The 27,718-nt window shown below is 42.0% G+C and overlaps 1 protein-coding gene across 8 annotated transcripts in view; it reads right to left on the bottom strand.

The window, feature by feature from the left end:
* SLC20A2 (solute carrier family 20 member 2) overlaps positions 1-27,718 on the bottom strand; it is a 115,172-nt gene that overhangs the window by 14,023 nt on the left and 73,431 nt on the right. For all 8 annotated transcript variants that reach the window (XM_049866397.1, XM_049866398.1, XM_049866400.1 and 5 more), the window contains 5 exons: positions 24,564-24,660; positions 14,495-14,611; positions 8,616-8,819; positions 6,494-7,085; positions 47-232 (listed from right to left, as the gene is read on the bottom strand). In XM_049866397.1, the coding sequence (XP_049722354.1) occupies positions 47-232; positions 6,494-7,085; positions 8,616-8,819; positions 14,495-14,611; positions 24,564-24,660 (1,196 nt within the window). The remainder of the gene's footprint in view (positions 1-46; positions 233-6,493; positions 7,086-8,615; positions 8,820-14,494; positions 14,612-24,563; positions 24,661-27,718) is intronic.

Genomic DNA, 27,718 nt, shown 5'->3' with positions numbered 1-27,718 from the left:
CTCAAATGACAAGCCCTGTCCACCAGGCCCAGACCCCTGTGCCCACCTGGATGGTGTGATGGGAGTCAGGTCCTTCCCCATGGTCTGGATCACTCTTCTCCCCCAAATCCAGAGACCTGTACAGATTCCGACTCCTCCGTAAAACAGCAGCCAAACGGGAGTGGCGGCTTCCTGCAGTACTCCACCATGTTTGTAAATGAGCCACAAAGCCACCAGGGGACCAATGGCATTACTGCAAAAGAAGAATGAAAATTCATTATGTATACAAATGTATACAAAAAGTCCCCAATGTGCAGAGACTTGCCAGTCTTGAGAACACCCATTCTACTGTATTTGTGGCTCACCTACATAATCTAGTGGCAATAAAAATGATTTGTTCATTTTTTAAAAACACAAGAAATAACACAAAAACCAAATTCTGTTGCCTCTTTCTTCTTTTCCCCGAATTTTCTTTCCATTTTTACTGACCCCCGGGCTACTGCTACTAATATCAGCTACCATTTTTGGCCAGACCTTTCAGATCCCACACAATGGGATTACAAGCTTAACCGCTAACTGTTAATTCTCACAGCCACCCTGAAAACTAGCTACTGTCACTCCCATTTCATCAACGAGGAGACTGAGGCAGAAGTGGGCCTTGAGTGGAAGGCTAACTCAGGTGCTCACACCCTCTCTCCCCGCTCCCAGGCATGCTATCTTCATTCAGGTCCTCAGGAGCCACGCAGAGCATGGCCTACAGGCCTGTCTGGGCTTCTCTGGCTCTAGTTTTCCTCCTCCCAGCCAGCTTGTGTAGGAAGAGTGTGAGCTGAGCATCCCAAGGAATGGCTTTCCAGTCAGCTCCTGTCTAGCCGTGTGGGCCTGGGTCAGTAACTTCACTTTTCTGGGCCTCAGATTCCTTGTCTCTGAAGGTCACCATGTACCCATCTACCTCAATGGGCTGTTTTGAGGAGGATTAAAATAAGTTATAAATGGTTCCTTACTGAGGCCTGGTACAAACTTAATAACTATTTGTTGAATAAGCGAATAAATAGTGGAAGCCCTCTCTCCACTATCGGATTTCTAGAACCTTCCTTTCATCAGACCACATCCCTGCTCAAAGGCTTCAGTACCAGCCCCAGAACTGGGAGCCACGGCTCTAAACTGCTCACCTGTAGCAGTTACTGCCCAGGCTCTTCCTTTGGCCTGTTTTTGGTTGGCTTGTTATTTTTCCGTGTATATATTTTTCCTATCTCCCTAACTGGAGTTTAAATTCCAAAAGGACAGAGACCTGATTCACAACCCGCTGCCAGCACCAAGCCTTCAATAAAGAGTGCTTGATGGCGGGGGAGAACGTGGTGACGTGAAGGACAGACAAATCATATAGAAAAGAGAACAGAACATGGTGCCCAAATAAAATGACATGGAAAGACTCGTATGACACTGAGCAAACACCAGATGCCCAGGTTTTGGAAGAGTCTGGCGACAAGACTTCTTTCAAAAAGAACAGAAAGAAATGCAGTCGCACGTGGGTAACAGCGTATGGGAAGACCCAGAGCTGTAACCTGGGTAGTTGTAAACCTGGACAATAAAAAACTCAACAACAGTGTGCCTTTTCCTGATTTGAATGAGATATTAGCCCCACAAGCTAATCATAGTAGGATTCTTGTAAGGGTGCAAATGTGTAGAAACTGATTACCGTATGTGCGGAGCACTGTCCTAGGTGTTTTATACAAGGAGCTCACTTAGTAATCCTCATGGAATCCCTGTAATGTTGGTACTGGTTTCATCTCCATTTTACAGACAGGAGACTGAGGCTTAGGGAAATCTAGGAAATTGTCTAAGGCCACACAGCTAGTAAGAAGAGGGTACAGACTCACACTTGAGGGTCTCAGACTCCAGGAGGCTGCCTGCTTCCCACAGGGACAGGCTTGGGCACAGAGATGGGCCAAGTGAGGCTGAGGAAGGGGGGTTACATTCCTCGCCTGTTAGAACTCCCTCTTTTGAGCAGGGGAGCCCTGGTGGCAGAGTAGTTAAGAGCTCAGCTGCTAACCAAAAGATCAGCAGTTCGAATCCACCAGCCGCTCCTTGGAAACCCTATGGGGCAGTTCTACTCTGTCCTATAGGGTCACTATGAGTCGGAATCAACTTGAGGGCAGCGGGTTTGGTTTGGTTTGGTTCTCGAGCAGGAGGAAAGAAAGACTGTTACATTATTACATTGGGTTACCCAAAAGCTATGTAGGGCAGCTGCGGAGTCAGCATTTTTGGAGCAGGAGAGGCTGCAGAATCGAGGGGTGCAAGCAATGTACCAGTTCTCATTCCACAGAAGGAAACTGTTCAGCTACTGGGCAACTCCCCAACTAGTCATCTCACCCAGGGAGTCCAGTCTGACTGTGGGCTGGTCCCAGTCTGGAAAGATCCCCAGGAGTTGTCCCTGAACTAAAGCCCTCTTTTGGTGCTCCACCCCAGGTTGGGGCTCCTGGGCCTTGCACATCCCTGACTCCCCCAGGTAGACTCTGCCTGTGGGCAGTTACTCAGCATGGTCCTCGGGCCAGTCCGTGCCCAGGTATACCATGCTCTGGTCCCACCTCTGTGTGTGTCATCACTGCTGCAAGCATGTCTGCTGTCACCGAGAATAGTGGACATGGCTGCATGCTTGCCACCTGCTGTCAGCACTGGACTCTCAGTACTTCACAGATATAATCCAGTAAACCCAGTGCCATTGAGTCAATTCTGACTCATAGACTTTTTTTTTGGTGGGTGTGTGAAAATATACTGTCATACACCATTTCAACAATTTCTATGTGTACATTTCAATGACATCGATTATATTCTTCAAGTTGTGCAAACATTCTCACCATCCTTCTCCAAATTATTCCACCACCACTGACGTACAATCACTGCCCCTTAAGTTTCTCATCTAACCTTTCAAGCTGCTGTGGTCAGTTGGATCTCACGTAGATAATTCTTTAAAAGAGCACAATGCTCAAGGCAGACATACTTTATTTATTAAGATAAACTATTTTTTGGTGCAAAGACTTCAGAGGACAGTTTTGGTTTAAGGTTTAAAGTTTAATATCTCAGGGTAATAGCTTTGGGGGCTCATCCAGCTTCAACGGCTTGAGAAAGTCTAGGTTCCACTGAGGATTTGAAATTCTGGTCTGTATTCATCCCCCTTTTGATCAGGATTCTCCTACAGAATCTTTGATCAAAATGTAAGTACTGACTCTTTTAATGGTTAAAACAATCCTGCCAGGGAGGTGCTGCTTTCCCTATCTCATAGGTGAGGAAACAAGGCAAGAGGGAGTAAATAGTCCAGCACAACTAGGTGGTGTCCAGTTCCCACCACTGACTGCTCTGACAGGAATCACAACCAAGGGTCCTGGGCAGAGCTGGAGAAAAATGTAGAACAAAATTCTAACTTACAAAAAAAAAAAAGGCCCAGACTTACTGGTCTGACAGAGACTGGAGAAACCCCTAGAGTATGGCCCCTGGACACCCTTTTACCTCAGTACTGAAGTCACTCCTGAGGTTCACCCTTCAGCCAAAGATTAGACAGGCCCATAAAACAAAATGAGACTAAATGGTCACACCAGCCCAGGGCCAAGGACAAGCAGGTAGGAAGGGACAGGAAAACTGGTTAATGAATGGGGAACCCAAGGTCAAGAAGGGGAGAGTGTTGACATGTCTTGGGGTTGGCAACCAATGTCACAAAACAGACTATATATTAATTGTTTAATGAGAAACTAGTTTATAAACCTTCATCTAAAGTACAGTTAAAAAAATTCCAACAGTGTCCCTAGAACCCACACTTTCAACCTCCTTGCTATGCTGCCTCCAACAAAAGAAAATCTTAGCCAGAAAATTTTAGAACTCTACGACTGAATCAAGGGGAATTAGGTGATCACATTAGCAGTAATTCTGAGAGCCCCAAATTAAACTAGATTCAGGTTTTTGTGTATGTGTATGAGTTCTTGTCAGGAAAAAAAAATGACTGTATTAAAGTGTCTTCAGAAGAAAAAAAAAAAAAAAAGAGGGTGAGTAAATATATAGCATTTCCTCTATGTAAAACGTTGTTGCCCCGTTTCTGTTTGACAAACTCCTGTTAAACCCTCTAAGGCCCTGCTACAATGTCCCCTCTCTCTGGAAGCTTTTCTCAGTTCCCTCAGTCAGAGCTGGTCCCCCTCCTCTGTCCTCTCCCTGGGCTCAGTTACCGCTCATGGCACTAGTTATAGCTCACACATCTGCTCTCTCTTAGGCCCTGAACAAATGGAGTGCACAGACCATATTTTATTCATCTTTCTAGCTCCAGGGCTTCATACACCATCTGCACACAGTAGGTGCTCAATAAATGTCTGCTGACGAAGGGAATGAGCAGGAAGCTGCTAAGTGACCAGTTTAATGCTTTGTTTGCAGTTCTGAAAACAAACACACTGCAAATTTTAAATGAATAAAGAACAGATTTGAGCGTGTACAAACGTCTGCTTCCACGCTGATGCCGAGTACACACGACAAGTAACCTCTCTGAAAGTTCTCATAACTTAGAGTTGACAAATCTCATTCTTGCTGTTGCCTCCTCGTTTCCCAGGCCCTTAAATTCTAGGGTGCTCGGGGCTCAGGTCTTCTCTCCTCTAGCTACACTCACTCCCCAGGTGCTCCTTCCCATTCGCACACTCCTTCCGAGCAGACAAAGGAGTCCCCGCCTGGACCTCGTCCCTGCACTTTGGGCTCCCAGGGTCAGGGCCCACTCGGCCGTGTCACTCAGATATCAAAGGCACCTCAGACTCAAAACCAGCCAGCCAGGTGCAGTGGAGTCAACTCTGACTCATGGCAATGCCCCCCTGTGTGTCAGAGTACAAGTGCTTTGTAGGGTTTTCAATGGCTGATTCTTTGGAAGTAGACTGCCAGTCTTTCTTCTGAGGTGCCTCTGGGTGGACTTGAACTGCCAACCTTTCAATTAGTACCCAATGGCACTAACAGCTTGCACCACACAGGGACTCCATCTCAAACTTACCATGTCCAAACCCAAGCTTCGGTTATTCTGACCCAAACCTGTTCCTCCCATAGGAGCCCCTCCTAATACATGGCCACCCCATTCTTATATTTCTTAGGCCAGAATGGTGGGCCTGCTTCTTCTCTCTAACACCCCATATCTAATCTGTCAGCAAATCCTATCGGTTCTATCTTCAAAATACATGCAGGTTCTATCTGTGCTGCCACTCCCTGGTCTAAGCCGTATCACTCTCCCCTGGATTCTTGCAATAACCTCCTAACTAGTCTCCCTACTTGTGCCCTGGTTTCCCATGAGTCCATTCACAAAACAAAGCCCCAGTGATCCTGTTAAACGTGGATCATGTCAACTTCTGCTCAAAACCTCCAATGGCTCCCCTCTCTCTAGAGTAAAAATTCCTCTCTGTTTATACAGCCCTGCATATGCTGGGCCTCTGGGACTCGATGATCTTACTGTCTACACTTTTCCCTCTGCGGCCTCCTTGCTGTTTCTAGAATACTCTAGATGCGCTCCTGCTTCAGGCCTTTGTGCCTGCTGGTCCCTCTTCTGGAATGCTCTTGTCCCAGATGCCCATGGCTGCTTCCCTCACTCCCTTCAGGTCACACTGGGCCAGCCCTTCCCTGGGCAGCCAATCTAAAGCTACACCCCCCCAAGTGTCCCCATTCCCTTTTCCTGTTATTTTTTCCTTTAACATTTATCAAGGTGCAGTGGTTAAGAGTTTGGCTGCTAACCAAAAGGTCAGCAGTTCCAATCCACCAACTTCTCCTTGGAAATCCTATGGGGCAGTTCTACTCTGTCCTATAAGGTCCCTATGAGTCAGAATCGACTCGACAGCAATGGGTTTGGTTGTTTTTTTGGTGTCATCCTAGATATGGTGCCCTGGTGGCACAGTGGTTAAGAGCTCAGCCGCTAACCAAAAGGTCAGCAGTTCAAATTCACCATCTGCTCCTTGGAAACCCTATGGGGCTGTTCTACTGTGTCCTGTAGGGTCACTAGGAGTGAGAATTGACTCGACAGCAATGGGTTTTGGTTCATCACCCTAGATGGTGCCTGGGTGGCACAAGCGGTTTGTGTTCGACTACTAACCTACACATGGGGTTCCATGAGTTGGAAGTGAGTCAATGGCAACTTAGGACATTAACCTAAAGGTTGGTGGTTCAGACCTACTTAGTGACAGCACATAAGAGAGGCCTGGTGATCTGCTTCCATAAAGAGTACAGCCAAGAAAACCCTATGGGGCAGTTCTACTCTGTAACACATGGAGTCACCAGGAGTCAGAATCGACTTGATGGCAACAGGTTTGGTTTTCTGGGTATCATCCTAGACATGCTACTTATTTGTTTAATGTCTGTTACCACTCCCACCCCGCAACTAGAATGTGATCTCCTTAATGGCAGAGATTTTTGCCTGACTTGGTCACTGCTGTACCCCAGTGCCCACACTGGTACCTGGCACATGGCAGACCCTCAGCACATCCTTGTTGAATGAAGGAATCAACGTACTTACCTCACGTCATTGCCACCGTGAGCAAAGGAGCCAAAACAGGCAGTAAGGACTTGCAGGAAATGGAACAGGAGGTGCACCTCTGCTGTGTCTTTCTCCTCCTTTTCCTCTTCTATGGGGTCCTCCTGGGGCTGCTCGGGATCGGGCAGCTCAGATGCCAGCTTCATTTCCACACCTCCCTCTTCTGCCTCTATCTCAGCCTCCGCGACTGCATTGCAGTAGCTTGAGTAGCTGTCATAGCGAAGTCTCTTTTTAGAATAGGACACGGTGTCACCCACCAGCTTTTCACTGTCCTCTGGTGCAGATGACGAATCAGCAGCTTTGAAAGTCGAGTGCACTGGCATCCCACAAATGGCTGCTGTATAGCAAGTGTAACTGTTATTTCGCCGTAGAAACCTGTAGTTGTTTTCCTGGGCAGGCTTCTCTTCAGGCCCCCTGTCTACATGGATTTTGTGCAGTAAGTCTTTGTAAAGCCCCGAATCTTTGTGCACGGTGTGGTACACGTGGCCATCACTCCTCGTGTGGCCGTCAAAACCAAATGTGCCGTTGGAGATGGGTGACTTCGCAGAGCCATGAGTCATGGAAAGTGCCCTTCCTGAAAAGGGTTAAACACATCTTTACTTTTCTGGCCTTTTGGATATAAAATCATGTCTGGGAGGAAACACTCTCCCACCGCCTCCTGTGTTTAATGGTGGCTATCTCTAGAAGGTTAGATTATGAGTGACTATTATTTTTTCTATATATTTAAAACTTTTTTTCTAAATTGACTATGAAGGACATGTAATATAGTTAAAATAAAATAAAAGAAACAGAACCAAATGGGCAACTCCTATCGAAAAGCCAGACGAGAAGGCAGGAAGGGTCAAGAACTAGACAAATGGACATAGGGAACTTGGCAGGAAGGGCGAGTGTGCTATCACATTGTGGGGATTGCAACCAACGTCACAAAACAGTATGCGTATAAATGTTTGAATGAGAAATTAACTTGAGCTGTGAACTTCCACCTAAAGCCCATTACAATTAAAAAAAAAAAGAAACTTACAAACATAACAAAAGGGTGTAACTACTAACAGTACTTTTTAAAGGCTGTTGTTTAAGTTCTCCTAAAGAGTGTCTTTCTCTATGTTGGCATCTCCTGAGAAGGTAGAGGGGGTTAGAAGCTGGTGAAATGGACACGAAAAGAGAGAGTGGAGGCAGAGAGTGGGCTGTGTCATTAGGGGGAGAGTAATTGGGAGTATGCAGCAAGGTGTATATAAGTTTTTATGTGAGAGACTGACTTGATGTGTAAACTTTCACTTAAAAGAAAAGAAGATTTTAAGCACAATAAAAATTAAAAAAAAAAAAAAGTCTTTCTGAAATTACCACTGTGTCCTGTTTCTAGATACCAAAAAAGGAAGAGTCCTTAAAAGGAACCTATTTTATAAAAACTCCATATATGAGGGACATTACAGGTGCTCCTTAAAAGGCCAATCAGGACAGTCAGAACATAGGACCTGTCATATTGGCAGGGAACAATTAATTGGCTTTCTTTGGGCCAAGTCAAGGGCCGCACCTCTGGAAGGCTGGTGCCAGGGGCCACCTTGCAGGGAGGTAAAAGCAGCCTAGAGAGCCTTGGGCAGAGGCTGGGCTTGCCCAAGATTGTCCACAAATGTTATGGAACAAAAGAACATGCCAGGATGATGTTGATGTTTTCTAAGGTTTCTATGATTCTATGGTGGGAACAAGCTCCTTTGAGCCAACGTTAGCTTTCTCTACCTGTCTTCCATGAGGAAGGGATCCTCAGTAAGCTGAGCAAACCCGTCTTCAGCAATTAGGTAAGCCCTAAAGCATGGACAATACACACGTGTAGCTGAGTAAGCACTGTACAGAGACACAGTGTGTGGGCCCCTGGCGCCTCTGATAAGACTATAAATATCTCTTGGAAGAAAGTCACAGGACAGGCATAACCCTGCTCTGTTGACTGAAGAATGGTTTCCCAAGGCCTTTTTAGCCTCTGAGTTTTTCTCAAAATATAAAATTGGGGGAAACTTAAAAACGTGACTGCCCACCCCAGACCCAGCTGGTTACCCCCTGAGGAACTTCTCTCTGCCACCGTGCAAACCCAAGCCCTCAGCCCACGTCTTACCATATGAGGCCCGAGGATGGTTTCCTGCTGGTGTGCCTTCTGAGGTCCCAGAGGTCTCCCCAGCCAACGCCGTGAGAGGAACAGTGCTGTCATCATTAGCCTTGGTACCTGGCAGTTCTTTAAATACGGGGGACTCCACTTCCTGAACTTTACTGAGGCTTTCATCAGATACGCGCGATAAAGCACCTTCTTTTTGCAATTGGCCTTAGGAAAACAAAGTCGTGACTGAAAATTGTGGAAGAGAATTCTTGGACTAAAAAATGAACATATATCTGTATACTTCAGTACTTACTTTGGGAACAAACAAAAAAAGTAAGTTACATCTAGAACCAGGGAAAAAAAAGTATAAAGTTCAATTAATTATCTGGAAAATTCAAGCCAGAAAACGAGGCTGTCAGGGAAAAGATGAGGGCTTAGGACCTGAAATATCTTATCCAAAAACAACAAAAAAGAGAGGGTTAGGTTATATCATCCAAGTCCCTTCTAGATCTAACATTCTATAATTCTTTAAGTGATCGGTCTCAAACTTCTTCAGGTTACCAAATTTTAAGGAGTAAATTATTTTCTTCAAAAGAAACATGGAGATCCTATTTACTTTTTAAAATCACTTACTTCCAGAAGAAACACAACAAGGGATTTTAAAGACCACTAGCATTCTTTTTAATCAAATCTAATACACGGTGCTGCTAATTTAATTATTTCATTGCTTACAAATTATCCTGAGCCAATTTCTAAGCTCTCGCCTATAGAATTGAATTGGAAATATACTTCAGTTCCTCTTGTGGATAAATACTACATCTATACTTAATCTATATACATTTCCACAGAAGAAAGAACTGACAATCTGCTTCCATAAAGATCACAGCCAAGAAAACCCTATGAGCCAATTCTACTCTTTCATATGGGGTCACCATGAGTTAGAATCAACTCAATGACACCCAACAACAACAACATATCTATAACCTATATCATATCTAATCTCTGTATCTACCTAGAGAGTCAGATATATAGAGATTTTTTAAAAACTAAATTTCTTTTATATACTACCGGGAACACACACAGAGTATATAAATTTCTCTGACCTCAGCTTACAATATAGATGAGAGAAGATACTATTTATGAGACAGATAGATGACAGAAGATGATAACTATGATAATATAAGTTACGATGTTACATGACATCTAATGGTAACAATAATAGTTAACACTTACATCAGACAGGTATTACTGTTATTTTCTTCATTTTATTAGTGAGCAAACTGAGGCACCGAGAAAATAAGTAATTTGCCCAAGGTCACACAGCTAGTCAGTGGCAGACAGAGCCAAGATTCAAACGCAGGCCGCTTAGACTTAACTGTTAGGCCGCACTTAAAAAAATAACTAAAACAGGAAACTATATTGAAATATCAAAAAGTATTGACCATAAATCTCCTGGGACTTCAGGATGAGGAAGAATACCAACGCAAAGATTTCTGAAGTCTATTTTGACATGATGGTTCTGCTATCAGAAAAGCCTTTAAAAATCAAAGCATTTAAATATATTTTATCACTTCCATGAGGCTGAACCAGATATACAGTATGTTGACGGGTGGTTCATCTTAGGCCCAAACCAAGAAACTAAACCCAGTGCCGTCGAGTCGATTCCGACTCATAGCGACCCTATAGGACAGAGTAGAACTGCCCCATAGAGTTTCCAAGGAGCGCCTGGCGGATTTGAACTGCCAACCCTTTGGTTAGTGACCCTTTGGTTAGCAGCTGTAGCACTTAACCGCTATGCCACCAAGGGTTTCCCATCTTATGGCCGTACTCTGTATTTATGTAAAGGTGCTATTTATTCTCAGCATACAGCAGGATGCAGCTACATAAGGCGAGGATAAAGAAGTTGATTATCAGCCCATTATCTATATAGCAGAGCCCTAGTGGCGCAGTGGTTGAGAGCTCGGCTGCTAGCCAAAAGGTCAGGAGTTCTAATCCACTGGCCGCTCCCTGGAAGCCCTATGGGGCAGTTCTGCTCTGTCCTGTAATGGCGCTATGAGTTGGAATTGACCTGATGGCAACGGGTTTTTGGTTCTGGATCTACATGGCTTCATTATTGTTTTGAAGTTGTATGTATTAATAAGAATTTTTTTTATGATTAGCTTTTAAATTTTTTGTTTTTTTTTTTTAAATTTACATGCAATTGAATTGTGTGTGTGTGTGGGTGCGTGTGTATACACACAACTCTGTTCTAACACATGTATAGATTAGTATAACCACCATCACAGTCAGGACACGGAAAAGTTCTATCATCCCGCTAAAATTCCCTTTGTAGTCAGATCCTACGCCCAATTCTAATCCTTGGCAACCACTGATATGTTCTCTGTCCCTGTAGTTTTGCCTTTTCCAGAATGTCATATCAATGAAACCATACAGTATATAAAATTGAGATTGGCTTCTTTTATTTAGTATAATATCTCTGCAATTCATCCATGTTGTTGCATATAACAATAGCTCATTCCTTTTTATTGCTGAATGGTATTCTACTGGATAGAGATACCAGTCTGCCAGTTTGTTTATCCGTTCATCCACTGAAGGACATTTGAGCTGTTCCCGGTTTGGGGTGATCACAAATAGAACTGCTAGAAACACCCATGTACAGGTTTTTGTGTGAATGTAAGTTTTCAATTCTCTGGGGTAAATACTTAGGAGTGGGACTGGGTCACCACTGTTTGAAGTATCTGTTCAAATCTTTTGATTATTTTTAACTGGGTTGTCTGTTTGCTCATTGTTCACTTTTTAGATTTCTTTATATATTCTAGATACACGTCCTTTATCAGATTTGTGATTTCCAGACATTTTCTCCCAATCTGTACTTTGCCTTTTCATTCCCTTAACAGTTTTTCTCATAGAGCAAAAGTTTTAAATTTTGATTAAGTCCAATTTATCAACTTTTTTCTTTATGGGTTGTGCTTTTGGTGTCATATCTAAAGACTCTTTGCTTAATTCAAAGTCATAAAAGTTTTCCCTTTTTTCTGAAAGTTTTATGGTTTTTCATTTTGCATTTAGATCTATGATGCATTTTGAGTTAATTTTTTATAAAGTGGGAAATTTACATGGAGGTTCATTTTTTCCTTTTCTGGGGGGGTGGTTTCCAAAAACCAAACCAGTTGCCGTTGAGTCAATTCCGACTCACAGTGACCCTATAGGACAGAGCAGAACAGCCCTATAGAGTTTCCGAAAAGCAGCTGGTGGGTTTGAACCGCTGACCTTTTGGTTAGCAGCTGTTACAGACTGAATTGTGCTCCCCAAAAATGTGTGCCCACTTGGTTAGGCTATGATTCCCAGTATTGTCTGATTGTCCACCGTTTTTGTCATCTGATGTGATTTTCCTGTGCATTGTAAATCCTATCTCTATGTTGTTAATGAGGTGGGATTATCGGCAGTTATGTTAATGAGGCAGGACTCAATCTACAAGATTAGGTTGTATCTTAAGCCAATCTCTTTTGAGATATAAAAGAGAAAAGCGAGCAGAGAGACATGGGGACCTCATACCACCAAGAAACAAGAGCCAAGAGAATCGTGTGTCCTGTGGACACGGAGTCCCTGCACTGAGAAGCTCCTAGTCCAGGGGAAGACTGATGACAAGGTCCTTCCTCCAGAGCCAACAGAGCAAAAGCCTTCCCCTGGAACTGATGCCCTGAATTTGGACTTCTAGCCAACTACACTGTGAGAGAATAAACTTCTGTTTGTTGAAGCCATCCACTTGTGGTATTTCTGTTACAGCAGCACTAGATAACTAAGAAAGCAGTTGAGCTCTTAGCCATGAGCCACTAGGGCTCCTTTTTTGGCTTATGGATGTCCAATTGTTTCAACACCATTTGTTGAAACACTATCTTTCTCCACTGAATTGCCTCTGTACCTTTTTCAGAAATCAACTGGCTGTATTTCTGTGGGTTTATTTCAGGACTCATGCTATTCAATTGATCTATGTGTCTGTCTCTTCGCTAATATCATACTGGCTTGTAGCCTTATGTTGTTGTCCTTGTTAGGTGGCTTCAAGTCGATTCTGACTCATAGTGACCCATGTGCAACAGAACAAAACACTGCCCAGTCCTGTGCCATCCTCAGATTGTTATGCTTGAGCCCATTGTTACAGTCACTTTGTCAGTCCATCTTGTTAAGGGTTTTCCTCTTTCTCACTGGCTCTCTACCAAGCATGATGTCCTTCTCCAGGGACATCATGTAGCTTTATAGTAAGTCTTAAAGTCAGTAGTGTGAGTCTTCCAATTTTATTCTTTTTCGAAATTGTTTTGACTATTCTAGTTCCTTTGCCTTTCCTTGTAAATTTTAGAAGCAACTTGTTTAAATCTATAAAATATCCTACTAGGATTTTTATCAAAATTTTGTTAAATCTAAAGATCAATTTGGAAAAAACTGATACTTTTATTATATTGAGACATCCAATCCATAAGCATGGTATGTCTCTTCATTTTATTTAGGCATTCTTTGAAATATGGATTTTCAAACTCAGATACAGCCATCTTGAAATATGACTGCAAACACATTCCAAAGCCAAATGGAAAAAAAAAAATTTTTTTTTTTTTTTTTTTTAAATATAGAAACCCTACAAAACATGCAGCGTCAGGGCCTGGAATTTAATTGTGTCACTGGTGCCAGGAAAATAGCCATGGCTGACTTTCCAAGCCATATTCTTCTTTTTTAAAAATTATCTTTACTGAGGTACACTTTACATATAACAAAATTCATATATGTTAAGTGTATAGGTTGATGACCTGTGACAAGTGTATACAGCCATAACCACTACATATAACCTATAAAACTACCCCAATTAAGACAGAGTACATTTCCATGATCCTGAAAAATTCCCTGGTGCTCCTTTGCAACCAGTAATCTCATTTTAATCATTATATTTTCCCCTGTTCTCAAATTTTATAAAAATACAATCATATAGTATGTACTGTTTTGCTCAACCTAATGTCTGTGAAATTCATTATGTTGTTGTGTCTACTGGTAGTTCATTCCTTTTACTGCTGAGTAGTCTGCTATTGAAGGAGCCCTGCCGATGCAGTGATTAAGTGCTTGGCTACTAACTGAAAGGTCGGCAGTTTGAACCCACCAGCTGCTCTGCAGAAGAAAGATGTGGCAGTCAGCTTCCTTAAAAATTACAGCCTTGGAAACTCAATGGGGCAGTTTTACCCTGTCCTATAGGGTTGCTAAGAGTCAAAATCGACCTGACAGCAACAGGTTTGGATTTTTGGCTTAGTCTGCTATTACATGAATATACCTCAATTTGGTTATCCATTCACCTATTGGTGAACATTGGGTTGCTTCCAGTTTTTGGTTATTATGACTAAATAGTTATGTACAAGTCATTTTATGAATGTATGTTGTCATTTCTGTTGGATAAATACTTCAGAGTGAAATTACTGGGTCATGTAGCATGTCTATGCTTTACTTTATAAGAAACAGCTAAACTAATTTCCAAACTGGTTGCATCACTTGACATTCTTACCATAAAGGTGTGAGAATTCCAGTCACCCCACTTCTTCACCAATACTTGGAATTGCTAGTTTTACCATTCTTGTGAGTGTGACATGATATCTCACTGTGACTTTAACTTGCATTTCCCTAAAAGCTAATGTTTTTCACGAGGCTGGAAGAACCTGACTGCACAGTTAACATCCACTTATCTAGAAAAGGTCTGAGTCAGAAAGTGGTTGAAAGCCAGGAGACAGAGGACTAGGGATGTATCACAGTGTACATTCTAGAGCTATCCACGCCCCCTCTTCCCTCCATTAGTAAGCATGATTACACGTGGCATCTGAAGTTTTAGGAATCAGAAGCGTTTTTGTAAATCAGAAGAATAGAAAAGCTCTTACCTGTTATTTTCCTCTTCATCCATGGACACACGAACAGCCACACAAAAAGGGCGAAGAGGAGAGCAACGCCAAAGGAAATGAGTGCTATTGCCCACATGGGAAGAACCAGGCCAAGCACTGGGAATGTAAATGAACAGCAGTGTTGTTATTGGCAACTTTCTGAAAGGTCAAGGCTCATATCAGTATGTTTTCCATTCCCCAAATCTAAAACTAACCACCTGGGTTTTGTATGTAATAAAACTCCCTGCCAAAAAAAAAAAAAAAAAAGTGCTGTACTTTCTGGGGTAGTATTTAAGAGACACTACAAATGGTGTGTGTTTAAGGTTCACTATACATTGTGGATATGTGGTTACATTGGTTAGTAAGATAAACATTTCCCATTTGGCACAAACAGCATATTAAGTTGATAATAAAACCGTTTGCATATTATCTCGATATCTGAATTCACCAGTGAACATGTGTGGTTAAGAAATGAGTCCGCCATCTTCCATCCTAAGGGCCAGCCCAGTGAGAGGCTGAGGTCTGGCAAGCTGTACACGCCAACGACTGCTACCTCTTCCGGCTCGTCAGCAGTCAAGCAGCCCTGCTCAGATGGACATGGCATTCTGACCTCATACTCAAATCTTTTTTAAAATCAGCTTAGAAATACACATATTTTAAAGGACATTGACCTTCTATCTAAAAAAAAGAATAGGCAAATTAATAGAGACAGAGAGTAGAACGGAGGTTACCAGGGGATGAGGGGCGGGAGTAATGGAGAGTTATTGCTTAATGGATACTGAGTTTCTGTTTGGGAAACAGAAGGAAAGAGGCCAAGGGTAATAAAGGTAATAGGTGGGTAAATAAAGGCTGGCTGTACGGCAATTGATCCAATTTATGTTTAAAAAAGATCTGGAAATAGACAGTAGTGATGGTTATACAATGTTGTGAATGTACTTAATACCACTGAAGTGTACACTTAAAAATGGTTAAAATGACTTAAAAAAAAAAAAGGCACTGACCTTCAAACTCATGGAATTACAAGACAGAAACACCTTTTATTAACACCAAATAATGCACGCTAAGTTGCAATTACATTAGCCAACAAAAAGGTGAAATTGCATGTCGTGGTTTAAGAGTCCCATATTTTCAGAGCGCTGCCAATGGCTGCAAAGCTCATCGCTCTGAATGTCGCGCATCTTCTGTCACTTGTGGATGCGCTTCACACTCATCTGCAGGCGTGATTTAAAAGCCCACACTCACACACGAGCACAAAGATATATGTTCAAGGGTAATCATCCAAACATCATTTGTAACAGTAAAAATCAGCAAAACAACTAATATATGCAACACATATGGAAACGTGAAATGATTTTAGTGCAGAGTCATAAAAATGAGGTGCATCTCTATGAACTAAAGGAAAGAGGCTCAAGATAACAAAGGGAAAACCCAACCCAACTCAACCCAATGCTGTTGAGTCAATTCCGACTCACATCGATCCTACAGGGTGGAGTAGAACTGCCCCATAGGGTTTCCAAGGGGCGGCTGGTGGATTTGAAGTAGATAATAAAGCTAGCTGTATAACAATATACATAACTTGATCCAATTTCTGTTTAAAATGAAAACATCCCCACTTCTACGCCCTGTCACATGTGTGAAAGTCTACAAAAACGTTCCGGCAAGACACTCAACTGCTAACAATGGTTATTTCTGTGGAGCTATGGGAAACTGGAGTGGAGCTTTCGCTTCTTAGTACATATACTTCTGTTCTGTTAACTCTTTTAAAATACACGACAAGCATGTCACTTTTGTAAACTACTAAACAATTCTGAAAAATGTAGAGGAGTAAACTATTTAAAACGTTGCTCTTAGATTGGATACATCCTTCATGATGCAGGCTTTGTTGTATCGCGAACCATCTTACACATATAAATCAGCTCAAAGTTATTCAATTAAGGTATGTATTAAACATTTTGATCATTGTAGATTACAGACTAGATGGCTAATGACATAAATGGGGAAATGACATTAACATATATATATTTTTTAAACTGACGACAACAAAAAACCCAGAATCACCTAACTTAATTATAGCTAAGTTGTTACTGATGGGTTTATAGGCACTTATAATGCAGGACTGGTCCACTCCCACATTCCTGGTTACATCAAAAAGCTATGGGCACAGCCCTTCCTGTGGCCTGTATCCTCCAAGCTGTTTCCGGCCAAACTGAGTGCTGTCAATTACCAACATTAAACTGATCAATTAGCATCAAAACTAATCATTGTTGGAGCTTCAAAGCATTTGGTTTTTGAAGAGGCTGTCCCTGTTTGCTTTGTGGCTCCTGGTCTGGTGGATGACAAAACTGTTAATTGCGCTACTTTTGGCTTTATTGTGTTCACCTGAGCTCAGCAGGGCAAGCCCTAGATACTGGAGGGGGGAGAGGGAAACAATTTGGGATATAATTTTTAAAAAAACAAGAGTGAACAATTTTGCTGTCTGGCCCTGTTTCCATCCACGCTGAGCAAGGCCCCAAAGCAAGCCTCCCTCTTTGCTTCTCACTAGGGTCACACTGGGTCCTAGAGGGTGTCAGGACCAACATCTGAAAGGGAGAAAATGAGGTCAGCTATAAAGCTTTTTGGAAACCCTGGTAGCATCACTGAGAGTGGGAGAGGTGGGGAGGCAGAGGAAGAAATCATGGGGAAAGAAAAGGAACAAGGGAGTCCAGCAAAACAGGGGAAAAGCTGCTGACAGGGAGTAAGAGAGGAGAGAGGAGAAGAATGGAACCAGGGGCCTTACCAAATTATTTCAGCGATTTAATAATTTAAAAGAGCATCAAAAGGACACAAGGCTTTTATTTTGAAAGCCTGAGAAATGCAAGCAAATAGTTGTTTATGTTATACAGTTCCAAATTGTACTAAATATATAAAATCAAATTTCATGGATGAAAACTAATTAAATACAAAAATTCTGCATAGAAAAGTATTTGAATCAATGTACACCCAAGGCAAACTTTTTTCCCCCCTCAAAATTTCAGGTTGACTTAAGTAAAACAAAATTTTTGACAAACATACTTTGCATTAAATTGCCCTTCCTGCTAAGGATCTCAAATTGTTTCTAAATAATGACACCTTAAGAGGGTCATCAGACATGGAATACCATTACATTCTGTGGGTGCACAAAGTAGGGCACAGCTTGAATTATTGGCGTTCACCCAGCCAAGAGCAGCTGCCAGCAACCATTGCTGGGAGCTCTGGATCCCAGTTCCCGGCTCCAGCCACTCTACGGCCTTTCATCTCAAGCTCCTTTCATTTTCTGAGCAACAAAGATATGATGAATAGTGATTTAGTTCTAACCTCAAACATCTTTACAAAGTTATTCCAAATCCCTAAAAGATCAGAAGAATAGTCAAGTGATTTGGGGGAAGAAAGAGAACTTTTTCTAAAAACTCACAGTCCACCACTTTGCTACACATTGTGTTTTTCATATGTCACAGTCATTAATACAGTCCATAAAGTAAATAAAAACAAAAACCCATTGCCACTGAGTTGATTCCAGCTCACAGCAGTCCTATAGGACAGAGTAGAACTGCCCTATATGGGTTCCAAGGAGCAGCTGTTGGATTCAAACTGCTGACCTTTTGGTTAGCAGCCGGTGTTCTTAACCACCACACCACCAGGGGCCCATAAAGTAAATCAGACCTGTTGATTCAGTACACAGATCTGTTATTTTTTAAGTTATAATTTTATAAATAAATACCAGCAATACAAAAATGTCTGATGTAAAAATATGACATTTCCCCATCACCCTTCCCTCCTGAACCTGTTTTCCAGAGAAACACTGATTCTGTACAGTGGCTACCTTTCTAGTCGTTTTCTAGATACACACAAGCACGCAGTATGGAGTGTGTGTGAGGACCCACATCCTTTTTAAAAAACTTAACAGAAGCAGAACCATACTAGGAGCCCTGGTGGTGCAACAGTTAAACACTCGGCTGCAAACCAAAAGATAGGCAGTTTGAAATCACCAGCCGCTCCTCCGAGGAACCAAAACCCAAACCAAACCTGTAGCCGCTGAGTCAATTCCGACTCATAGTGACCCTACAGGACAGAGTAGAACTGCCCCATGAGGTTTCCAAGGAGTGCCTGGTGGATTCCAACTGCTGACCTTTTGGTTAGCAGCCATAGCTCTTAACCACTATGCCACCAGGGTTTTAGACCTGGCAATCCACTCCTGTAAAGATTATAGCCTAGGAAACCCTATGGGGCAGTTCTACTCAGTCACGTGAGGTCGCTATGAGTGGAGCTGACTTGAGAGCACCCAACAACAGAATTATACTATACATACTGTTCTGTGCTTCCATTTTTCACCTAACAAAATATCGCGACATTTTTCCACGGGTGTACGTAAGTGAAGGTCTGCGCCATTTGCAAGATCAATCTTTACTAGCCCTGCGTCACCTGATAACCGGGGTTACTAGTTTTTTGTTTTCTCTTCTTGTTTTAGATCAGCATGTCCAAAGCATTAGAGGTGCTCACTCCAAAATGAATCTTGGAGCAACTTAAGAAAATGAAACACTCTTAAAAAAGATATTCCCTAATTTGCACTATAATTTAGATTTTCCTTCCCCCACCACCCCGTGGCATATGGTATGAGCTTTCTCAGACCAGAGCTCATTTATAATAATTTTAAGAAGTGAATTTAAATCACCCTGTCTTGACTCCAACCCCTGGTGATAACTGGAGACTCCTCTTACCCACAGCTTTTCCAAACCAGGGCTAGGAATCACTGCCGTTACAATGTCTGGCTTCTCCACAGCTGGGCACTGTAAAACTGTAACATGGAATACAGAGACCCTCTCTCAACAAAGCTCCTTCACCAAGCCAGCTGGGGGCTGAGGGTGGTGTAATGTTCTGATTTCCTTGGGACTGGACCAGAAGCAGCAGCGGTGGCTGGAGAAGAGGAAGCATGAGGAGGAGAAGGAAGGGGAGGGGAAAGAGACTGGCTTTTCTCAGGTGCAGACTTGCTCTGGGGAAACCAGAACCAAGGCCTGGTTAAGTGTGAGAATTCACATGCTGATAAAAAAAAGAGCGAACAACGAACAGCGGGTGCTAGTCAGAACTTTAAAGGGCATCTATTACTTAAGAGCCTTAACGAGGTAGCGATGTGGAATTTCTGGTAAAAGAGGTGATTAGAGCCGTGGTTCTCAAACTGCAGCTGTATCAGAATCATCTAGAGGGCTTGTTAACGCACAGATCGCTGAACCCCAGTATTCCTGATTTGCGGCTCGGGGGGGCCTGAGAGCCTGCATTTTTGACACGTTACCAAATGCCACTGAAGACGCCAGTTTGGGGAATATACCTGGAGAACCACTGACTTATCAGAGGCCTAATTAGGTGACCTGCTTCGAGTATTCAAAGAGGCACGTGATGAATTTCACGATTCACTGTTTAAACACTGAATAAAAACCAGGTCCCATACACCTAAAAAAAATAAACTTATTTAGGCTTGTATCCAACTAAAGTAAGCACTTTATTTCCTAAAGTTATTTTTGACCCTTGCAAATCATTTTTTTAAAAAAACAAAAATACAAAGACAGTTTTTTCAAGTGCTAGCTCTGTCTTTGAAGTATAAGAATGACTTCTTTGAGAAAAGTCACGTCAGATAAAAGTAAAACAAATCAAACTAAGCCTAAAGCTACAAGCAACTTCATAATGATTTAGAGTGGAGGAGCAGAGGAAATTAAAAAAAAAAAACACCATAACTCATGATCAAACACATCCCCACTCCATTTCCATGTATAAAAATGCTATTTATCAAAATCTCGGAAAGTTAAAGCTGGGTAAGATTAATGTCCCACTCATCTTTCTCAGAGAATTTCTGTCTTTCCTTTTATCTCTGAGCCCCGTATGTGCCGAATGGAAATATTCTAAGGAAGAAAGGGAACCAGGAGAATACATTCCAGACAGGTAGACATCTGCGGAAAGGAACTATGGACCGTTGGTGACTGTTGATGGGACTCTTTCCTTAGCTCGACGTCTTCACCAAACATGACAATGAGGCTATTTACAAGAGCTGGACAAGCAGAGACGTATCCTATGAAGAAATAGTTTGTAATTCAAGTCTAGTTTGAAGGGAAAAAAATAACCTTCAATGTTTAAATAAAAATAAAACTTGGACTCATCTACTGGATATTCTACAAACATTTCCCAGGAACCAATATTAGCAAAGTCTTTTTCTGACTCACTGGAGGAACAAAATGGTTGGGCCTTCAGTGTCATGGCCTTCTTCTCCTTCCCTTCCTTCTCCTCTAGGCAACCACCCCTGAACACTCCAAGAAAGAAAAATTTCATACAAAAATGTGTGGGAAAAGTAGAAAGATAGGATGACTCAGAATATGCTGGCAATGTAAGGCCAAAGAGATGAGACTAATCATGACTGATGATAGCAAACTAGCCAGACACTGCACTAAGGGCTCTGCCCACATTCTCTCATGTAATCCTTTAACGAAGGCCACTTTATAATGAGGAACAGAGGCTCTGGAGGTGAGATGTTACGTTCCTGACATAAGAGTTGCCCAACCAAGGTAATTAACACTAACACTAGGACTGAGAATACTGTTTGTGCTTTCAATTGAATAATGACCTTCGAGATCCTTATATAAATTGCTTAAATCCCTAATTAAAAGGGGTGGTCACTCTCCTCACACTAGCTAGTGTATTGAATATATGCAAAAGTATATAATCCGTATCCCAAATATGGGGCCCTCGTGGTGCAGTGGTTAAGAACTAAGGCTGCTAACCAAAAGGTCGACAGTTCGAATCCACCAGTTGCTCCTTGGAAACCCTCTGAGGCAGTTCTACTCTGTCCTATAGAGCTGCTATGAGCTGGAATCGATTCAATGGCAACGGTTTTGGTTTTGGGTTATCCTGAATATACTGGAAAAGAAAACATTTCTTAAAGGCAGTCAAGGGAAAGGAATGAACTAATTAAGGGTTGATGTAACTTTTATTGTCATTAATGGTAACATTATGTGCTGGGTACTCGAAAAACCAAAAGCCAAACTCTTTGCTGTCACGTCAATTTCAACCCATAGCAACCCTATAGGACAAAGCAGAACTGCTCCACAGGGTTTTCAAAAAGCAGCTGGTGAATTTGAACTGCTGACCTTTTGGTTAGCAGGCAAGCTCTTAACCACTACGCCACCGACCGCTGCCATCGAGTCGATTTTGACTCAAAGCGACCCTATAGGACAGAGCAGAACTGCCCCACAGGGTTTCCAAGGATCGCCTGATGGATCTGAACTGCCGACGTTTTGGTTAGTGGCCGCAGCTCTTAGCCACTATGTCACCAAGGTTTCAATTTTTTTTTTAATCATTTACGGTAACATTATGTGCCAAGTACTATACTGAGTGCTTTATCTATGCTATCACACCTATCAGTACAGTGTCATGAGTAAAAGCCTTGGGCTCTGGACCAGACTGCCCAGTTCAAATTATGGATCACCATCTTACTGGTTACATGACTTTGGGTACTTAGTTTCACTGTGCTTGTTTCCACCTATAAAACGGGGCTGGCAATAGTACCAATCTCCTAGAGGAGTTGGGGGGATTAATTCATGGAAATCTCAGCTCAATAGAAGTTAGCATTTATAGTATTTATTGCTCACAACAACCCTAGGAAGTATTTATATTACCCTACTGTGTCATTCATCATATAGCTTAATTTTCCCTAGAATCATTTACTCTCCCGGTAAGACAATCATTTTTGCAACTGTGGAATAAAACTGCAGTAAAAGAGAGTGTCTTAGCCATCTAGTGCTGCTATCACAAAAAATGCCACAAGTGGGTGGCTGTAACAAGCAGAAATTTATTTTCTCATAGTTTTAGGAGGCCAGAAGTCCACACTAAGGGTGCCAGCACTAGGGGAAGACTCCCTCTCTGTTTGCTCTAGGGAAGGTCCTCATCTCTTTTCAGCTTCTGTTTCTCGGAGATCTTCATGTGGCTTGGTATCTATCTTCCTCCATCTCTGCTTGCTTGCTTGCCTGCTTAATCTGCTCTTCTATATCTCAAAAGAGATTGATTTAAGACATACCCTATATTAACTCTGCCTTGCTAACATAACAAAGAAAATCCATTTCCAAATGGGGCTGTAATCACAGGTGTAGGGGTCAGGATTTACAACATATATATATCTTTGGGGGACACAATTCAATCCATAACAGATGGGGAAGAGAAAAAGAAGAGATGGAAGCATAGGCCAACCATAGAAAAAAGGCAAAGTTTTATAAAAACCACACAGTTCTCCTGACATTCAGAGGAGGAACCAGAAAGAAAGAAGAATGGAGGGTAGAACAAAATAAAATGCAGAAACAAAAAGAAACTGGCCTTATTTATAGCAATCTCCAATGCCTTCACAAGCTTAGTTTCTTAAATCATTCAACCCAGGAGGTGCCTGGCTATCGAGGGCTGCTCTGCTTTTCTGTTTGGCTAACTTGGGCTCCAAGATGCTACATAAACCCATTGCCATCGAGTCGATTCTAACTCTTAGCTACCCTATAGGACAGAGTAGAACTGCCCTATAGAGTTTCCAAGGAGCGCCTGGTGAATCTAAACCACCGACCTTTTGGTTAACAGCTGCAGTGCTTAACAACTACGCCACCAGAGTTTCCAAGATGCTATATGACATGGTATTTTGCAGAAATGTTATGTTTTGAACAAAGGAGATTTTTCTGTCAGATACAATCAATAACTGAACTATGAGTCGTCATCCACAAAGGACATTAAAAAGAAAAGCAACAGAAACTAACGTATCTGTTGACACCATATGGCCCCACAATTGATGGGTATATTCAGCATCTGGCTATAAAAGGCACAGCTGACCAAGAAATGGAGGATGAAGTCTCCCTACCAAAATATGTGAAAAATATTATTAGACTGTTACTAGTTCATCAATATTGAAATGAGTACAATTAAAATACTGTATTTAAGCTTCCTTCTTTATCCGCTCACAATGTAAAAGAATTAATTAAAAAACAAACAAACAAACACCTAAAACCCCGAACTCTTTGGAAAGAGCAAGAAAGTCATCAGAATGGGGCAAAAGAGGAGTAATTCTGAAAACAAAATCATCGTTGGTCTTAGTATCTTTAATAAAAATGGCTTCCAGTCACTGGATTTATTGGTCTGACAATTCCAGGGAGTTCTGTATTTGTAGCTATAATTCAGAGCACTTCAGAGTTTCCACTGCTGAACCACCAATGTACACACTACTCATAGTGCCTCCATTAGCTGAGTGCTAATTAGCTTTGTGCCAGGTATGGTGCCAGGTGCCCCACAGCCCACTCCTGACCTGCACCACTGTTCAGTAAGTTAGTGGAACTGAATCAACATGTTCTGTGACTAATATAGAAATTGAAAAAAAAAAAGACCCGTTGCTGTCAAGTTGATTCCGATAGCGGCCCTATCGGAGAGAGTAGAACTGCCCCACAGGGTTTCCAAGGAGCAGCTGGTGGATTTGAACTGCTGACCTTTTGGTTAGCAGCCAAATGCTTAACCACAGGTGCCACCAGGGCTCCGATACAGGCTAAGCTGCTACTATAACACAGCTGACTAAATGTCAGAATGAGGTGAGGATTTAGGTTTGTTTTTTTTTTTTTAATTTGAAACCCTGTGTCCTTTACACTTATCACTTGGGTATTTAAAACAAGTAAATGTGTATACTCCTCTTTTTACCAGTACCAGCTGCCATAAAGTCAATTCTGATTCATGGCAGCTCCAAGTGTGTCAGAGTGTAACTGTGCTCCACTGGGTTTTCAATGGTGGTTTTGCAGAAGCAGAGCACCAGGCCCTTCTTCCAAGGCACTTCTAGGTGGACTTGAACCTCCAACCTTTCAGTTAGCAGCCCAGCACATTAATCATTTGCACCATCAAGGGACTCTACTGTTTCTACTACTCCATAATGACCATGAGTAATGTTTTTTACAGTCAGCCGACAACAGTGCCAGCCCAGTGTAGAAACACCAAATAAGTCAATACTGTTAAAACATAATATACTTAGCCTTCTGTCTTTAAGCTTCCAAAGGCTTCTTACCTGGTGCCCCTGTGTACATGATGGAAAATACATTTATTGCTATAGTAGCAGCATAGAACACTGGAAGTGCCCGAAGGCCATTGGGAACAGGGTCCTCCTGTGGAGTAACAAGATAAAGGCGAAGGTGAGGATTCAAGGAGTACCTGGAGTCAACATAAACAAAATAACATAAAATACAGTTCAAGAAAGTCTCGCCAGACCCTGAGGCTGGCCACTTCACTGCCCTGTGATACGTCATACATCTACAGGAATGGCCTCAGCATGGGCTGTTTCTCCTAAACAAATGCTATTTGAAAGAGCCCACTATTATGGCCAGCAGACACATTAGAGCATCAGAATCACATAAGCTGATGTCAGATTCAGAAACAAAAAAGAACTGTTAGTTTTGGTCAGTTCCAGGGGACTGATGCCCAGAATGCAGCTTCAAAACCTATGGAGCACACTTCTCTACGTGAGTTCAACTTTTGGCCCTAAAAGTCTACTTTCAATAAATAATTTGAGACTCTAACCTCTAAGGATGCCCTAAAATAATCGAATGACTTAAATCCACTGCATGGCTACCAGATTTTACACCAATCTATTACATGATAAATTTTAGCCATATTAAAATACTGAAAGCAAAAATATTACCCTGTGCTATAATTTTAAAAATCTCTTCACAAGGTGTAATATCTAACTTTCAGCTATTAGAAGTTAACAGAACTGTGGGTCCTTTATCTAATAAAACATTTATTTACTACTTTAGGCTGTGTTACAACATTCCTATGTCTAATTCTTCAACAAGAATGGTACAACACATGTTTTATGTTAAATAGTATCTGAGAGAATATTAGAAACAGAGTTTTAAGCAGATTTACAAAGGACTTTTAAGCAAAAATACAGACTGGGAGCTCCTCTAGGCAGCACTGGCACACAGATGTTGCTTAAATAATTCAAAATACAGACTAATTTCCCATAACCATGTTGTCTTAGTCATCTAGTGCTGCTATAACAGAAATACCACAAGTGGATGGCTTTAACAAAGAGAAGTTTATTTTCTCATAGTAAAGTAGGCTAAAAGTTCAAATTCAGGGCTTCAGCTCCAGGGGAAGGCTTTCTCTCTCTGTCAGCTTTCTCATCAATGTTCCCCTGGACTAGAAGCTTCTCTGCCAGACACCCTAGGTCCAAAGGACGTGCTCTGGTCCCAGCACTGCTTTCTTGAAGGTATGAGGTCCCCCTGTCTCTCTGCTCACTTCTTTCTTTTATATCTCAAGAGATTTCTTCAAGACACAATCCAGTCTTATAGATTGAGTCCTGCCTCACTAATACAACTGCCACCCATCCTCCCTCATTAACATCATAGAGGCAGTATCTACAACATATATAAAAATCATACAATACCGGGAATCATGGCCCAGTTCAATTGATACATACATTTTTGGGAGGGACATAATTCAATCCACAACACCACGTAAGGCACTCTTGCACATTTATATGAACATGCTACCTCTCCATGATAAAAAGAAAATTAGTCTAAAAATTGATACGAGCTATAGTTTTTTTATAGTATAGAACTATGGAAAAGTAGAGAATATCTCAAATACACCTACTGCCAAATGCAAACGTGTGTGGAAATCAAGTATGTTTGCAGAGCAGTACTTCTCGTCAAGCACCTACTCTGGAACGTCCAGAGTACCCATCAGCACTTGTCAAGGGCCTTGAATTGTGTAGTGGTAGTGAGGCATAAGGAACAGTAACAACAGGGGTAGAAAGTGATTCCACTGTGTGAGAGTCACAGCCAGAGCCAGGCAGGGGAGGTAGAAGAACAGCAAATACTAAGAACTAATGGGCAGGAAAGGAGCCCTGGTAGTGCAATGGTTAAGAGCTTGGCTGCTAACTGAAAGGTTGGTGGTTTGAAACCAACAGTGGCTCTGCAGGATAAAAGTCCAAGTGATCTGCCTCCAGAAAGATCACAGCCTAGGAAACCCTATGGGGCATTCTACTCTGTCCTGTAGGGTCACTAGGGTTGGAATCGACTCTATGACCCAACTCAACAACAAAAACAAAGGGTGGCACCAGGGATCAGAGGCATAGTCAGTGATGAAATGACCACTTGGATCACATGAAAAGAACCCAGCTGAATGGAAAACGAAACATTAGGATGCTCAATTGCCTACTGCCTTTGATTTCTAAAAAGTTACTTCCTTGGTGACAAGAGTTACTAAAGAAAGACTTAGAACCAAAAAATGTCTGAAGGTTTAAAGTTCTGAGTTTGTGTTTTTTAACCAAATCACCTTATTTTTTTCTTAAATAACTGATTGTTAAAATTCAAATGATAAATGTCTTATTGAGGCCTACCTTCTTTCCTCCCTCCCCCTTCTCCTTCCTGCGTTTGTTTTTGCCATCCATCCATCCATCCACCCACCCGCCCAAGCATCCACCATTCCATCTCAACAAATCTTCAACAAGTATCCTTTACATGTTCAGCACAGTACTGGGCACTGGAATACAAAAGTGAACAAGACAGTCACGGTCCCTACTCTCACAGATCTCATAGTCAAATGGCGGACAGACAATAAGCAAGCAACAAAACACCGTACGAGGTGATAAGTGCAATGATGAGAAAGGGGTGGCAGAGGAAAGGCTTCCTGGAAGTGACACCTCAAGGCTGAGTAGGAGTAGGAGTTTGCCAGGCAAAGATGGGTTCCAGGCAGGGGTTAGAGAAGCTAGCAGACAAGAGCCAGTAGCATCTTCCAGGATCTAAACAAATATTACTATAGCAGGAGCCCAGGAGAGGGAATGGTGAGAAACGAGGCTGGTGATTCTGTACTTAATACAGTGGAATGAGTCCTTCAGTAGTTGAATAGGCAGCCCTAAGAAAAACTTTTTTTTCCCCATTTTCAAGCAAGGATATAGCTGAAGAAAGGCATGTCCCTGCTATGCTGAGTGCATGCTACAACCATGCCCAGAGGCATGCTTTTCAGATTATAAAATATTGCAAAGATCCCTTGCCAGTCAAATTAAAAAAAATACAAGCAAGCCTCTTTCTAGAATATTGATCTCAGTAAGTTTTAATTTAATCTCATTTTATTTTGTAGATAAAATGCACTCTCAATAGGTATATTTTCTTTTTATTCTTTCCTCAAATCAATTCAGTATTTTGAGCTTCCTTCTTC

This window comes from Elephas maximus, chromosome 22 (genome assembly GCF_024166365.1).
Source record: "Elephas maximus indicus isolate mEleMax1 chromosome 22, mEleMax1 primary haplotype, whole genome shotgun sequence".
NCBI classification, from domain to species: Eukaryota; Metazoa; Chordata; class Mammalia; order Proboscidea; family Elephantidae; genus Elephas; species Elephas maximus.
Note: the sequence above shows the minus strand (reverse complement) of the source record. Positions and strands in the feature narration are given on the sequence as shown.